The 12,899-nt window shown below is 46.3% G+C and overlaps 1 protein-coding gene across 1 annotated transcript in view; it reads left to right on the top strand.

Annotated features, from left to right (window-relative positions):
* Positions 1-1,603: 1,603 nt before the first annotated feature.
* Positions 1,604-12,899, top strand: part of BPHL (biphenyl hydrolase like) — a 35,818-nt gene continuing 24,522 nt past the window's right edge. Inside the window, exons 1-2 of the mRNA XM_040353640.1 lie at positions 1,604-1,741; positions 10,789-10,892. Coding sequence (XP_040209574.1) covers positions 1,647-1,741; positions 10,789-10,892 — 199 coding nt within the window. The 5' untranslated portion in view covers positions 1,604-1,646. The remainder of the gene's footprint in view (positions 1,742-10,788; positions 10,893-12,899) is intronic.

Consider the following 12,899-nt stretch of genomic DNA (forward strand, 5'->3'; position numbering starts at 1 on the left):
CACCTCGAGGATTCCTTCTCTCCTTTGCCATTACGATCAACGTTATCACACCATATTCCCTCGGCTCTGAAGGAACATCCCCTCATCAACACAACACTTTGTAACTTCAGAGAGGTTTGCCAAAAATGGGGAGACATGTCAACTGCTGGTGTTGGTCCACAGTGTTTTATCAAGTCCAAAGTCAGTGTAACCTTTTACCAATACCAATACCAGGTACCAATACTTGGTTTAATGACCATGGTATCACTGTGCTTGATTGGCCTGCAAACTTGTCTGACCTAAACCCCATAGAAAATCTGTGGGGTATTGTCAAGAGGAAGATGAGAGACACCAGACCCAACAATGCAGATGAGCTGAAGGCCACTATCAAGGAAACCTGGGCTTCCATATCACCACCACGCTGATCGCCACCATGCCATGCCACATTGATGCAGTAATTCATGCAAAAGGAGCCCTGACCAAGTATTGGTATAGTGCATACTATACTGTACATGGATATGCTTTTCAATAAGCAACATCTCTGTATTAAAAATCCTTTTTTTAATTGGCCTTATGTAATAATCAAATTTTCTCAGATACAGAATTTGGGGTTTTCACTAGTTGTAAGGCGCTCAGCAGGGGGGAGGAGCAAGGAGCACCCGCGGGGGACCCAAAAAAGAGGAGGATCAGGGCTGATCTGTGCAAAACAATTAGGCCCCGTACAGACGTGTAAACATGTACGATGAAAACGGTCCGCCGGACCGTTTTCAGCGTACATGTCTGCCCGGAGATTTCTGTATGATGGCTGTACACACCATCATACAGAAATCTCCGCGCGTACTCGATACGCAGCGACGAGGCCGCGCCGTCGCCGCGACGATGGCGCTGCGACGTGCGCGGGCCTGGCAGTTCAATGCTTCCACGCATGCGTCGAAGTCATTCGACGCATGCGAGGGATGGCGGCCGCTCGGACATGTATGGTAAGTCTGTACAGACGACCGAACATGTCCGACGGACAGGATTCCAGCGGGCATGTTTCTAAACATGTTTAGAAATATTTGCCCGCTCGAAAAAGGCCGGGCGGGCAAATGTATGCTGGAATCCTGTCCGCTCGGCTGTACAGACGACCGAACATGTCTGCTGAAACTGGTCCGCGGACCAGTTTCAGCAGACATGTTCGGTCGTCTGTACGGGGCCTTACACAGAGCAGGTAGATATGACACGTTTATTATTAACAATAAAAAATAGCCTTTCGAATCACTTAAACCTAAAGCTAGCAAATATCTGTTACTTATTTTCTGTTAATAGTCTGTCACATTTTGTACTCTTTAAAACATAGGAAAAAGGAGCCTGTGCATGTCTTTAGTGGTTCTTGAGTGAGTGAGTAACTTGTATAGCGCTACAAATGCGAACTAAATCGCCTCAAGGCGCTTATTCCATCCGGTGTTGTACTGATCTTAGTACCAGAGACCCGGAACACATGGAATTTGTGACAGGTACTCTCTGCAGAATGTGAGGAGACTGGCTCCTGTAACAGTGGTTTCCTGTGAGTAGTACAGACAGTAACTGTATATGAGTAGCCTGTAGGGGGCAGTGATTAGTAAGAGGTTGTAGTATACAGGAAGTGTGTCAGTTCAATATAGAGAAGAGAGAACTGCTACAAGAACATGTCTCTGTCCTGTGTATTGCAGCGTTCTACTGATCAGCTCCTGCCCTGTGCACTGAGGATTGCATTACCTCACAGGTTTGCTGCACCTCTCTGGTAAAGAACCTGCATCTCTTCATAACAAATGGGGACTATCCTGTAATGCCCAGTAACAGATAGTAACTGCACTGAGTTATGTCTTCTACAGGCTGAAAATACTTATTACAGCTTAGTTTACAAGAGGGAGCTGTGATCTTTTATTTGTAAATGTTTAACCTGTTTTTCTCTCATTTCACGTGTACACAGGGTTTTCTAGAGCAGTGTTTCTTAACTCCAGTCCTCAAGGTGCCCCAACAGGTCATGTTTTCAGGATTTCACTCAAATGGAACAGCTGTGGTAATTACTAAGGCAGTGAAACTGATCAAATCACCTGTGCAAAACAATGGAAAGCCTGAAAACATGACCTGTTGGGGCGCCTTGAGGACTGGAGTTGAGAAACACTGTCCTAGACTCCCTGAAATGAACTGATTTTTTTTAGACCCCTGCAGAGCTTAGTGTTAGAACCCCAAAACTTTTGCTTTCTAGCTGCGAACAGAGTGGTGAGAGTAGAACAGGATTCGTATGAATGGGACTTTGACGACTCATGTACAAAGGTGTGAAAACAAAAATGCAGCATTCAGATCCGTTTTCTTTTCTTTTTATAACAAGTTTTATTGAAATCACTTCTCAAATACAACAGGTATATACATAAAGAAATCCAGAGAGTATATAGGTAAAGAAATCCATAGAGAGTATATACGTAAAGAAATCCATAGAGAGTATATACGTAAAGAAATCCATAGAGAGTGAGGGCTGGATTCACATAGATCGGCGCATTTTTACGGTGGCGTAGCATATCGTATTTACGCTAGGCCGCCTTAAGTCAGAGAGGCAAGTGCTGTATTCCCAAAGCACTTGCCTCCTCACTTACAGCGGCGTAGCATAAATGGGGCCAGCGTAAGCGTGCCTAATTCAAATGAGGATGAGGGGGTGTGTTTTATGTAAATGATTGGTGACCCGACGTGATTGACGTTTTTTACGAACGGCGCATGCGCCGTCCGTGTACATATCCCAGTGTGCATTGCTCCAAAGTACGCCGCAAGGACGTATTGGTTTCGACGTGAACGTAAATTACGTCCAGCCCCATTCACCCTAAGATACGATGGCGCAGGCCGTCGTATCTTAGCTAGGTTTAAGTGTATCTCAGTTTGAGAATACACTTAAACTTACGATGGCTTAGATTCCGAGTTACGTCGGCGTATCTACTGATACGCCGGCGTAACTCTTTGTGAATCCAGCCCTATATACGTAAAGTAATCCAGAGTGTATATACGTAAAGAAATCCAGACAGTATATATGTAAAAAAAAAAAAATCCAGAGAGTATAGACGCAAAGAAATCCAGAGAGTTTAGACGCAAAGAAATCCAGAGAGTATGGACGCAAAGAAATCCAGAGAGTATGGACGCAAAGAAATCCAGAGAGTATGGACGCAAAGAAATCCAGAGAGTATGGACGCAAAGAAATCCAGAGAGTATGGACGCAAAGAAATCCAGAGAGTTTGGACGCAAAGAAATCCAGAGAGTTTGGACGCAAAGAAATCCAGAGAGTTTGGACGCAAAGAAATCCAGAGAGTTTGGACGCAAAGAAATCCAGAGAGTTTGGACGCAAAGAAATCCAGAGAGTTTGGACGCAAAGAAATCCAGAGAGTTTGGACGCAAAGAAATCCAGAGAGTTTGGACGCAAAGAAATCCAGAGAGTTTGGACGCAAAGAAATCCAGAGAGTTTGGACGCAAAGAAATCCAGAGAGTTTGGACGCAAAGAAATCCAGAGAGTTTGGACGCAAAGAAATCCAGAGAGTTTGGACGCAAAGAAATCCAGAGAGTTTGGACGCAAAGAAATCCAGAGAGTTTGGACGCAAAGAAATCCAGAGAGTACGGACGCAAAGAAATCCAGAGAGTACGGACGCAAAGAAATCCAGAGAGTACAGACGCAAAGAAATCCAGAGAGTACAGACGCAAAGAAATCCAGAGAGTACAGACGCAAAGAAATCCAGAGAGTACTTCCGACAGACATACAACCAAAAGGTCACAGTTGTCAATCGTATACAAAGTATATGTTGTATATTGAAATGTAGATTAAACCCCCCAAAAAAAAATTTAACATTAGATTCAGGCGAGTTGTTAGAATCACAATCGGGTGTTTTTTTTTAAATCACCGCGGCTTCCGGGTATAATCTGCGGAACTGGGCGTTCCTAATTGATTGACATGCTTCCGACCGTCGCATACAGCGCGTCACGAGTTGCCGAAAGAAGCCGGACTGCGAGTCGGCTCTATAAGGCGCACCGACTTTCGGCAACTCGTGACGCGCTGTATGCGACGGTCGGAAGCATGTCAATCAATTAGGAACGCCCAGTCCCGCAGATTATACCCGGAAGCCGCGGTGAACATATATCTATAAAACAGTATGTACGGCAATGGTTTAAAAAAAAACACCCGATTGTGATTCTAACAACTCGCCTGAATCCAATGTTACATTTTTTTTTTGGGTGAGCCCCCGCTTTAAGAAACCTTAAAGGGTTAGTAAAAGTTTTTTTTTTTTTTATAACAAACATGTTATACTTACCTCCACTGTGCAGTTTGTTTTACACAGAGTGGCCCCGATCCTCGTCTTCTGTCTCTACTCCTCCCCGCAAGAGCTAACCCCCTTCTGGGAAGCGCTCTCCCAAGGGGGTTAGCTTGCGGGCACGCTCCAGTGTGATTCAGTGGAGGCCATAGCCGCCAAGTGTATCACTCGGCCCTGGCACGCCACGTCAATGGCTGCGCTGCTATCAATCATCCAATGAAGAGCCCAGAACAGCCGGGAAGACCGGGCCGAGAAACCAGCGTGTTCACAACGCAGGACTTTCGAGGGCTCTGGTAAGTAAACGGGGAGGGCCTTTAAGCATCGGATGTTTTTTCACCTTAATGCATAGGCTGCATTAAGGTGAAAAAACGGGAAGCTTTACAACCCCTTTAACCACTTCCCGCCCGGCCTATGGCCGATTTACGTCCGGGAAGTGGTTTTGAAATCCTGACTGGATGTCCTGCAGGATTTCATGCCGCGCATCTCCGATCTCGGTAAAGAGCCTCCGGCGGAGACTCTTTACCACGTGATCAGCCGTGTCCAATCTCGGCTGATCACGATGTAAACAGGAAGAGCCGTTGATGGCTCTTCCTCACTCGCGTCTGACAGACGCGAGTATAGGAGAGCCGATCGGCGGCTCTCCTGACAGGGGGGGTTCGCGCTGATTGTTTATCAGCGTAGCCCCGCCTCGGATCGCCACACTGGACCACCAGGGAAGCCCACCCTGGACCACCAGGGAAGCCCACCCTGGACCACCAGGGAAGGGCAAATAAAAAAAAAAAGTATTGAAAAAAAAAAAAAGATGCCAATCAGTGCCCACAAATGGGCACTGACTGGCAACATTGGTAGATCAGTGCTGCCCCACAGTGTCCATCAGTGCCACCCCAGTGTCCATCAGTGCCACCCCACAGTGTCCATCAGTGTCACCCCACAGTGCCCATCCATGCCCAGTGCCCACCTATCAGTGCCCATCTGTGCCACCCATAAGTATCCATCAGTGCCACCCATAAGTGCCGCCCATGAGTGCCCCTCTGTGCCGCCTATGTGTGCCCATCTGTGCCGCCTATGTGTGCCCATCTGTGCCGCCTATGTGTGCCCATCAGTGCCACCTATGTGTGCCCATCAGTGCCACATACCAGCGCCGCCAATCAGTGCCACCTCATCTGTGCCCATCAGTACTACCTCATCGATGTCCATCAGTGCCATCTCATCGGTGCCCATCAGTGTCGCCATATCAGTGCCCGTAATTGAAAGAGAAAACTTACTTATTTACAAAAAAATTAACAGAAAAAAATAAAAACTTAATTTTTTTTCAAACTTTTCAGTCTTTTTTTAGTTGTTGCGCAAAAAAAAAAATCGCAGAGGTGATCAAATACCACCAAAAGAAAGCTCTATTTGTGGGGAAAAAAGGACGCCAATTTTGTTTGGGAGCCACATCACATGACCGCGCAATTGCCATTCAAAGTGCGACAGTGCTGAAAGCTGAAAATTGGCTTGGGCGGGAAGGTGCGTAAGTGCCTGGTATGGAAGTGGTTAAATAACTAGACAAAAAAACTCAAAATATCTAGGTTCCAAAAAAATAAGGGGTATTACTGTGCCTGTACATGCGACTAGACCTGGGGAAGAGCTCAAATGAACTCCCAGTCTCCCCCCAAGAGTCCAGAAGGAACCCCTGGTGCTCTCCGCAGGACCCTTTAGCCGCAATGTGGAGAGATCCAAAGTGAAAAAAGAACTGAGGGCGCACCGACCTAGTGTGATACTGCTAAAATGAATTTTATTCAAATGTTAAAATCAATCATTATACTCACAATGTGGAGTTTAAAATCAGGCTTTAAAATACAGTACAGCAGAAATCCAGCAGCATCAGTGGAACACGATAGTTACTTGAATCTACAATCGATGTTAGAGCTGACGCGTTTCGGGGGCGTACCCCTTTCTTCAGAGCTTGGTGGTCTACAGTACCTAGTTTTATGAATTCCCACGATTCTGAGGAGGGCTGCAAGACTCTAGAAGATATCTTTTAATTGAACTACACCACCCCATAGCACCTTCCGAAAATACCGGAGAGAGACCCAAAGTGTCATGTTTTCTCTAGCTTGGGTGGACTATGCGTGAGTCATGTGTAGAGGGAGGATGGGGAGTAATGACAAGGACTTGTCCCCGGTAGGAATGAGTGATCTCAGGGGACTGTATCCAAATTGTTTTAAAAAATAGGGGAACCCGTATTAGACACGTCCTGACAGTCTAGGGCAGTGGTCTATAAACTGTGACCCTTTGCTTGCCTTTACCCTTGGGGCACAATTTCTCCCATTGATACAAGGCACCATTCATCCCAATGACACCAAAAATGGGGCACCATTCCTCCCACTGACACCAAAAATGGGCTGCCAATTTCTCTGACTGACACTAATGATGGGGCACCATTCCTCCCACTGACAACAATGATGGGCTGCCATTTCTCACACTGACACTAAGGATGGGGCACCATTTCTCCCACTGACAGTGACAATGGGGCACTATTTCTCTCACTGACTTCAATGATGGGGCAGTATTCCTTCTGCTGATACCAACAGAAGGGCACTGCTCCTCCCACTGACACCAATGATGGGGCATTATTTCTTCCCTTGATGCCAATAAGGGCTCACTGTTACTCCCATTAATACCGATGATGGGACAATCTTTACTCCTATTGATGGCAGGGCATTTTCTACTCACACTGGCCACAGCTCTGCCCCAAAGTCTGAAGAACAGTAAACTGGCCCTTTGTTTAGAGACCCCTGGTTTAGGGGAAAAAGAAGAAAAAATTTAGCTTTATTTCAGCAATTTAAATCATGGTATGTAGATCGATCCGAATTCAGAGAGAAGCTTAATGCTGTAATTTACACTATATATGCATATTAAAGTTTTTGCTAATGCAAAGGGCGCAAATGTGCACTATTGGAGTACAAAAGATGCCTGCGTCCTAACAAAAGCAGCTTCCTTGAGACACTGCTTGAACCCTAGCAACAGAAGACACTAGGGGCCAGATTCAGGTAGAATCTCTGTGGCGGCGTAACGTATTACATTTACGTTACACCACCGCAAGTTTTATGGGCAAGTGCTTGATTCACAAAGCACTTGCCCGTAAAGTTGCGGCGGCGTAGTGTAAATCCGCCCGGCGCAAGCCCGCCTAATTCAAATAGGGTCGGGGACCATTTAAGTTAGGCGCGTTCCCGCGCCGAACGTACTGCGCATGCTCCGTCCCTAAAATTTCCCGACGTGCATTGCGCTAAATGACGTCGCAAGGACGTCATTGGTTTCGACGTTAACGTAAATGGCGTCCAGCGCCATTCACGGACGACTTACGCAAACGACGTTAAATTTCAAATTTCGACGCGGGAACGACGGCCATACTTAACATTGGCTAGACCACCTAGAGGGCAGCTTTAGTTTTACGCCGCATATCTCTTACGGAAACTGCGTAAATTTACTGCGACGGGCAAGCGTACGTTCGTGAATCGGCGTAACTAGTCATTTGCATATTCTACACCGACCGCAATGGAACCGCCACCTAGCGGCCGGCCTAGAATTGCAGCCTAAGATCCGATGGTGTAAGTCACTTACACCTGTCGGATCTTAGGGAGATCTATGCGTAACCTGATTCTATGAATCAGGCGCATAGATACGACCGTCGTATCAGGAGATACGCCGTCGTATCTTTTTTTATGAATTTGGCCCTAGGTTTCTTCAGAAGCAACCTGTGTCCTACCAACAGGGTATGCTTGGCGGCTTCTTGAGAAGAAGAAAAAAAAAAGGACAAAGAATGAGAAACAAGAAAAATAAATAAAGGAGAAGGGGAGAGATGAGCGGTCAGGTAGGAGTGGTAAGGGGAGGGGATTAAAGAAGAGGAGCTCTCACTGATTTTGCTGCAATTTTTTACCACGGAAAGAAAATCATTAACCTCCCTGGCGGTATGATTCTTTCAGATTTTTGATGCTGAAAGCGGTACCGTTATTTTGCATGGGAATTTGGCATTTTATGTTGTAGGCTAGGGCTGGGGAAAAAACGAATCGAGTTGCGAAGTCAAAGCGATTCAGATTTTGACCAAATTTTTGGCCTCGCCTAAAAAATCCTGCCTGCAGCTCGCCACCATCCTGGGAAAAGGCCACGGGCTAGGCCGAAGCTGCGACCTTGCAGCCTTTTCCCAGGATCGTGGCGAGCTGCGGGCAGGATTTTTTAGGTGAGGCCGCGGCTTCGGCCTAGTCTGCTGCCTTTTCCCAGGATCGCGGCGAGCTGCGGGCAGGATTTTTTAGGTGAGGCCGCAGCTTCGGCCTAGTCTGCGGCCTTTTCCCAGGATCGTGGCAGACTAGGCCGATCCCACGGCCTCGCCTAATAAATCCTGCCCGCAGCTCCTTAGGACCGAATCGTTAATAAAAAATTCTGAAAGTTGCAGAATTGTCGCAGTCATTACTTTCAGTGTTTGGTGATGAATTTCCCCACAAATCACTATTGCTCAATTCTGCAAGTTTATTATCGTTGTTTTCTAGCTGGTCTAAAACCACTTTTGACATAAAGGGACACTTTTTGGTTGCTATGGACAATCTCCAGTTTCCAGGCAGAAAGAACCGTTTTTATAATATAAAACTGCATGTATGACACTGGACAGACCACTAGGGACAAAGGGGATGTGTAATTATTTGATACAGTACTGTAATCTGTAAGATTACAGTATACTGTATCTATGCTGTGTTTTTCATTTTTTTTATTTGCCGCCGAACTCCGCCCCCTGTGCGTCGCTCGCAGGGAACGGAGCTCGGCACTCTGCAGTCACCAGTGTGAATCGAGCAAGATGACAGCCTGCACACGCAGTGGGGAGACATCGCAGGATCCAGGGACAAGGTAAGTAACTTTCCCTGTATCCTGCAATGCAACCCAGAGTCTGGCTCGGGGTTACCTTTTTTGGTATGAAAAATTCACCCCGAACCAGACTCAGGAATACCGCTAGGGAGGTTAATACAGTCAATGTTGATAGGGGAATTCCACCTGCGGAGCTATTGTGTTCTCCCAGTGGAGGGTACCGTGAGCCATCCCTGCAGAGAGAACACAGTGATTATAGTTAGCAGCTATAGCCACTGGCAATAATTGCAAGCAAAAATTCAACATGCTGGTTGTATCAAAGTCAAACCCTTGCAAGGTTTGAATCTTGGCCGGTCCCTGCTGAACCCGCTAAGATTCAAACTAGGGTTGTCCCGATACCGATACTAGTAATACCAAGCATTTCCCCAAGTACTTGTACTCGGGGAAAATGCTCCGATACTTTACCGATACCTGATTCTCCCTCCATGCTCCTGTGTCCCCCCTCTGTGCCGCTGCCGTTCTGTGCTCCCCCTCCGTGCCGCTGCTGTTCTGTGCTCCCCCTCCGTGCCGCTGCTGTTCTGTGCTCCCCCTCCGTGCTGCTGCCATTCTGTGCTCCCCCTCCGTGCCGCTGCCGTTCTGTGCTCCCCCTCTGTGCCGCTGCCGTTCTGTGCTCCTCCTCCGTGCCGCTGCCGTCCTCTGTTCTCCCCCTCCGTGCCGCTGCCGTCCTCTGTTCTCCCCCTCCGTGCCGCTGCCGTCCTCTGTTCTCCCCCTCTGTGCCGCTGCCGTCCTCTGTTCTCCCCCTCTGTGCCGCTGCCGTCCTCTGTTCTCCACCTCTGTGCCGCTGCCGTCCTCTGTTCTACCCCTCCGTGCCGCTGCCGTCCTCTGTTCTCCCCCTCCGTGCCGCTGCCGTCCTCTGTTTTGCTCTCCCCCTCAGTGATCTGTGTCCCCCCCTCCGTGTCCTCCTCTGCCCCCTCTGTCAGGATGGAGAGCAGCGGTAGGAGCCGCTAAACCGGGCTCCTACCTTTTCTGAATGAACAGAGTCAGTGATCACTGACTCTGTCCATTCATATAACTGAGCATCGTAAACTGTGTTTACGATGCTTCAGTTTATGAATGGATAGGAGCCTCTGTCTCCTGTCCATTCATTTCCAGTGCAGCTGAGAAAGGGACTGGGGAATCTGTGTCCCTAGTCCCTTTCTCTGTCTTAAAGGGGAGATGTCAATGGTCTGTTAAGACCCCTGATATCTCACCAAAGCCCCCCAACAGGGCTAATTAAAAAAAAGAAAAAAAAATTGCAATAAATAATTAAAAAAAGAAAATGTAAATAATAAAAATAATAATAATAATAATAGAAAAGAAAACGCACACTGACAATCCACTACCCCCCCCCCCCAAAAAAAATAAAAATAAATACTGTCACATGACATTAAAAAAAAAGTATCGGTATTCGGTATCGGCAAGTACTTGAAAAAAAGTATCTCGGTACTTGTATTCGGTCTCAAAAAAGTGGTATCAGGACAACCCTAATTCAAACCATCTATAGCTGGCTTAATGAAAAAGTTTGTTCTTCTCTGATTACTTACATTGTGTTTTGTGATTCATTAAAAAAGTGAGTGGAGGATATACTTTATTAACTGTGTTTTGACAGAAATATATCTCCCTACAGTACTTCAGTCACTTCGGAAAGAGTGCGAATTAATGGTGTCAATCTACATTACCAGCGTACGGGTGGCGGTGATCATGGAGTCCTGTTACTGCCTGGGGTACTAGGTATGCTGCTAAAAATGTATATCACTTTTTTTTTTTTTTTTTTTTAAATACATTTTATTTGAGTTTTCACAGTTTGCAATAGTGCATACGAATCAGTGCTACTACAAACAGCAGTCCAGAATAAAAGGACTAAAATGTGGAGGCATAAAGGAGATCAGAACTTTAGTGGTTCAGTCTCTATGCCTTGTGCATACATATACATAAAGGAAATGTGCATGGAACTGCTATAAAAGAAGGAAGCATAGACAGAAGGTTCTTTGAGGCTATGTTCCCACAGTACAGAGAACAGGGACTCGGGATGTGTAAATGCAAATAAACTGAAAATAGAACAACAGTGACAAAGGACAAATAAACAAAGAAACCTGTACACCAGGCATAGGAGATATCCAGGTATGAGCCCAGAGTTGGCAAAATGGAGCAACCTAGAGGAGGGGGAAAGAACCTTGTAGATGGTAGGTAGATTTTCACAGAGTAGCCTTTCTTGTGGTAGTGTACTATTCCACATAGGAAATGATTGCAGAGATAATTTTTTTCAATGGGCAACATAAAAGGTAGAATATATTCACTACATCTCTGCAATACATACATATTTTCCTGTGTCGTGTGTTTATAAAAACTCTGCAAGTATAGAAAACAAACTACCTGTTGATCCTGTAAAAAAAATCAGCCAACTCTTAGGCCGCGTACACATGATCAGTTAAAACCGATGAAAACGGACTGAAGGACCGTTTCATCGGTCCAAACCGATCGTGTGTGGGCCCCATCGGTCAGTTATCCTTCGGTCAAAAAAAAGAGAACTTGCTTTAAAGTTTGACCGATGGACGCCTAACCGATGGGTCAAAACCGATCGTTAGTATGCAAAAGCATCGGTCAAAAGGCCGCGCATGCTCAGAATCAAGTCGACGCATGCTTGGAAGCATTGAACTTTGTTTTTTTTAGCACATCGTGTGTTTTACGTCACCGCGTTCTGACACGTTCAGTTAATGAACCGATGGTGTGTGGGCACATCAGACCATCAGTCAGCTTCATCGGTTAACCGATGAAAAGGTCCTTCAGTCCGTTCTCATCGGATTGACTGATCGTGTGTACAGGGCTTTAGCTTCCTGTTTGCCTCTGTTGTACTAAAATCCCAAGTGCCCCAGTGCTATTAGCCTTGCCCCAGTCTCCCCCCCAATAGACTACTGAACTCCTTCCCCATATGTTAAAGGGATGAGGAGGGATTGGAGGAATTCTATCAAATTAATAGAAGTTGGCATGGCTGACTGCACAGCTTGGGATTGTAGTGTTGAGTGTTGTTAGCACAAAGGGGAAGTTAGGTGCACTCTGTATTTATTCCACTCCCACTTCTGCTCTAACCACCTAGGTGGAAGTTCTCTACCCACTTCCCTCTACACAGTCTTCTGAGACACATTGTACACATGCACAGTGAGCACCTGGCTGTTGAGCCATGTGCTGTCACAGCCAGGTACCCACCATTGAGATGCCGGGGCCAGGGACAGAACACAGATGGAAGGAACAGCTGGGATTAGTACATCACTGGATCCTAGGACAGGTGAGTGTTTTTGTAGCTGCTCCCTTTTATTAAACACCAATTTTATAACTTTCACTTGAAATGTAGAACAGAGTAGGGAAAATTACTCTGCAATTGATTTTTATATATAAGACAAGAACTTGCTTTATACGCACCTTTATGAGAAAATATTACAGGTATTGCTACCTTTAGGTCCGCCAGCACCTTCAGAACTCCTACTTTCAGAATGCCTGCCAGGACTTTCAGGCTTTGCTCACACTTATTGCATTGTGGGGAAAAGGCGAATTTAAGCATCTGCCTTGGAAGGGGTTAGTGCTGTGTCTATTTGCCAGCTACCCGTGCAAAAGAGCTGTATTATACTTCTGATTACTTGTTTTGTTGTTGACCCGTATTGACCTAACCTCTTGACGGCTCATGACCTCCGCTTTAACTTGACCATGCTCTTACCGGCTGCTTGCACACAACTTTTGCCTGGA

Source organism: Rana temporaria, chromosome 5 (genome assembly GCF_905171775.1).
Source record: "Rana temporaria chromosome 5, aRanTem1.1, whole genome shotgun sequence".
NCBI classification, from domain to species: domain Eukaryota; kingdom Metazoa; phylum Chordata; class Amphibia; order Anura; family Ranidae; genus Rana; species Rana temporaria.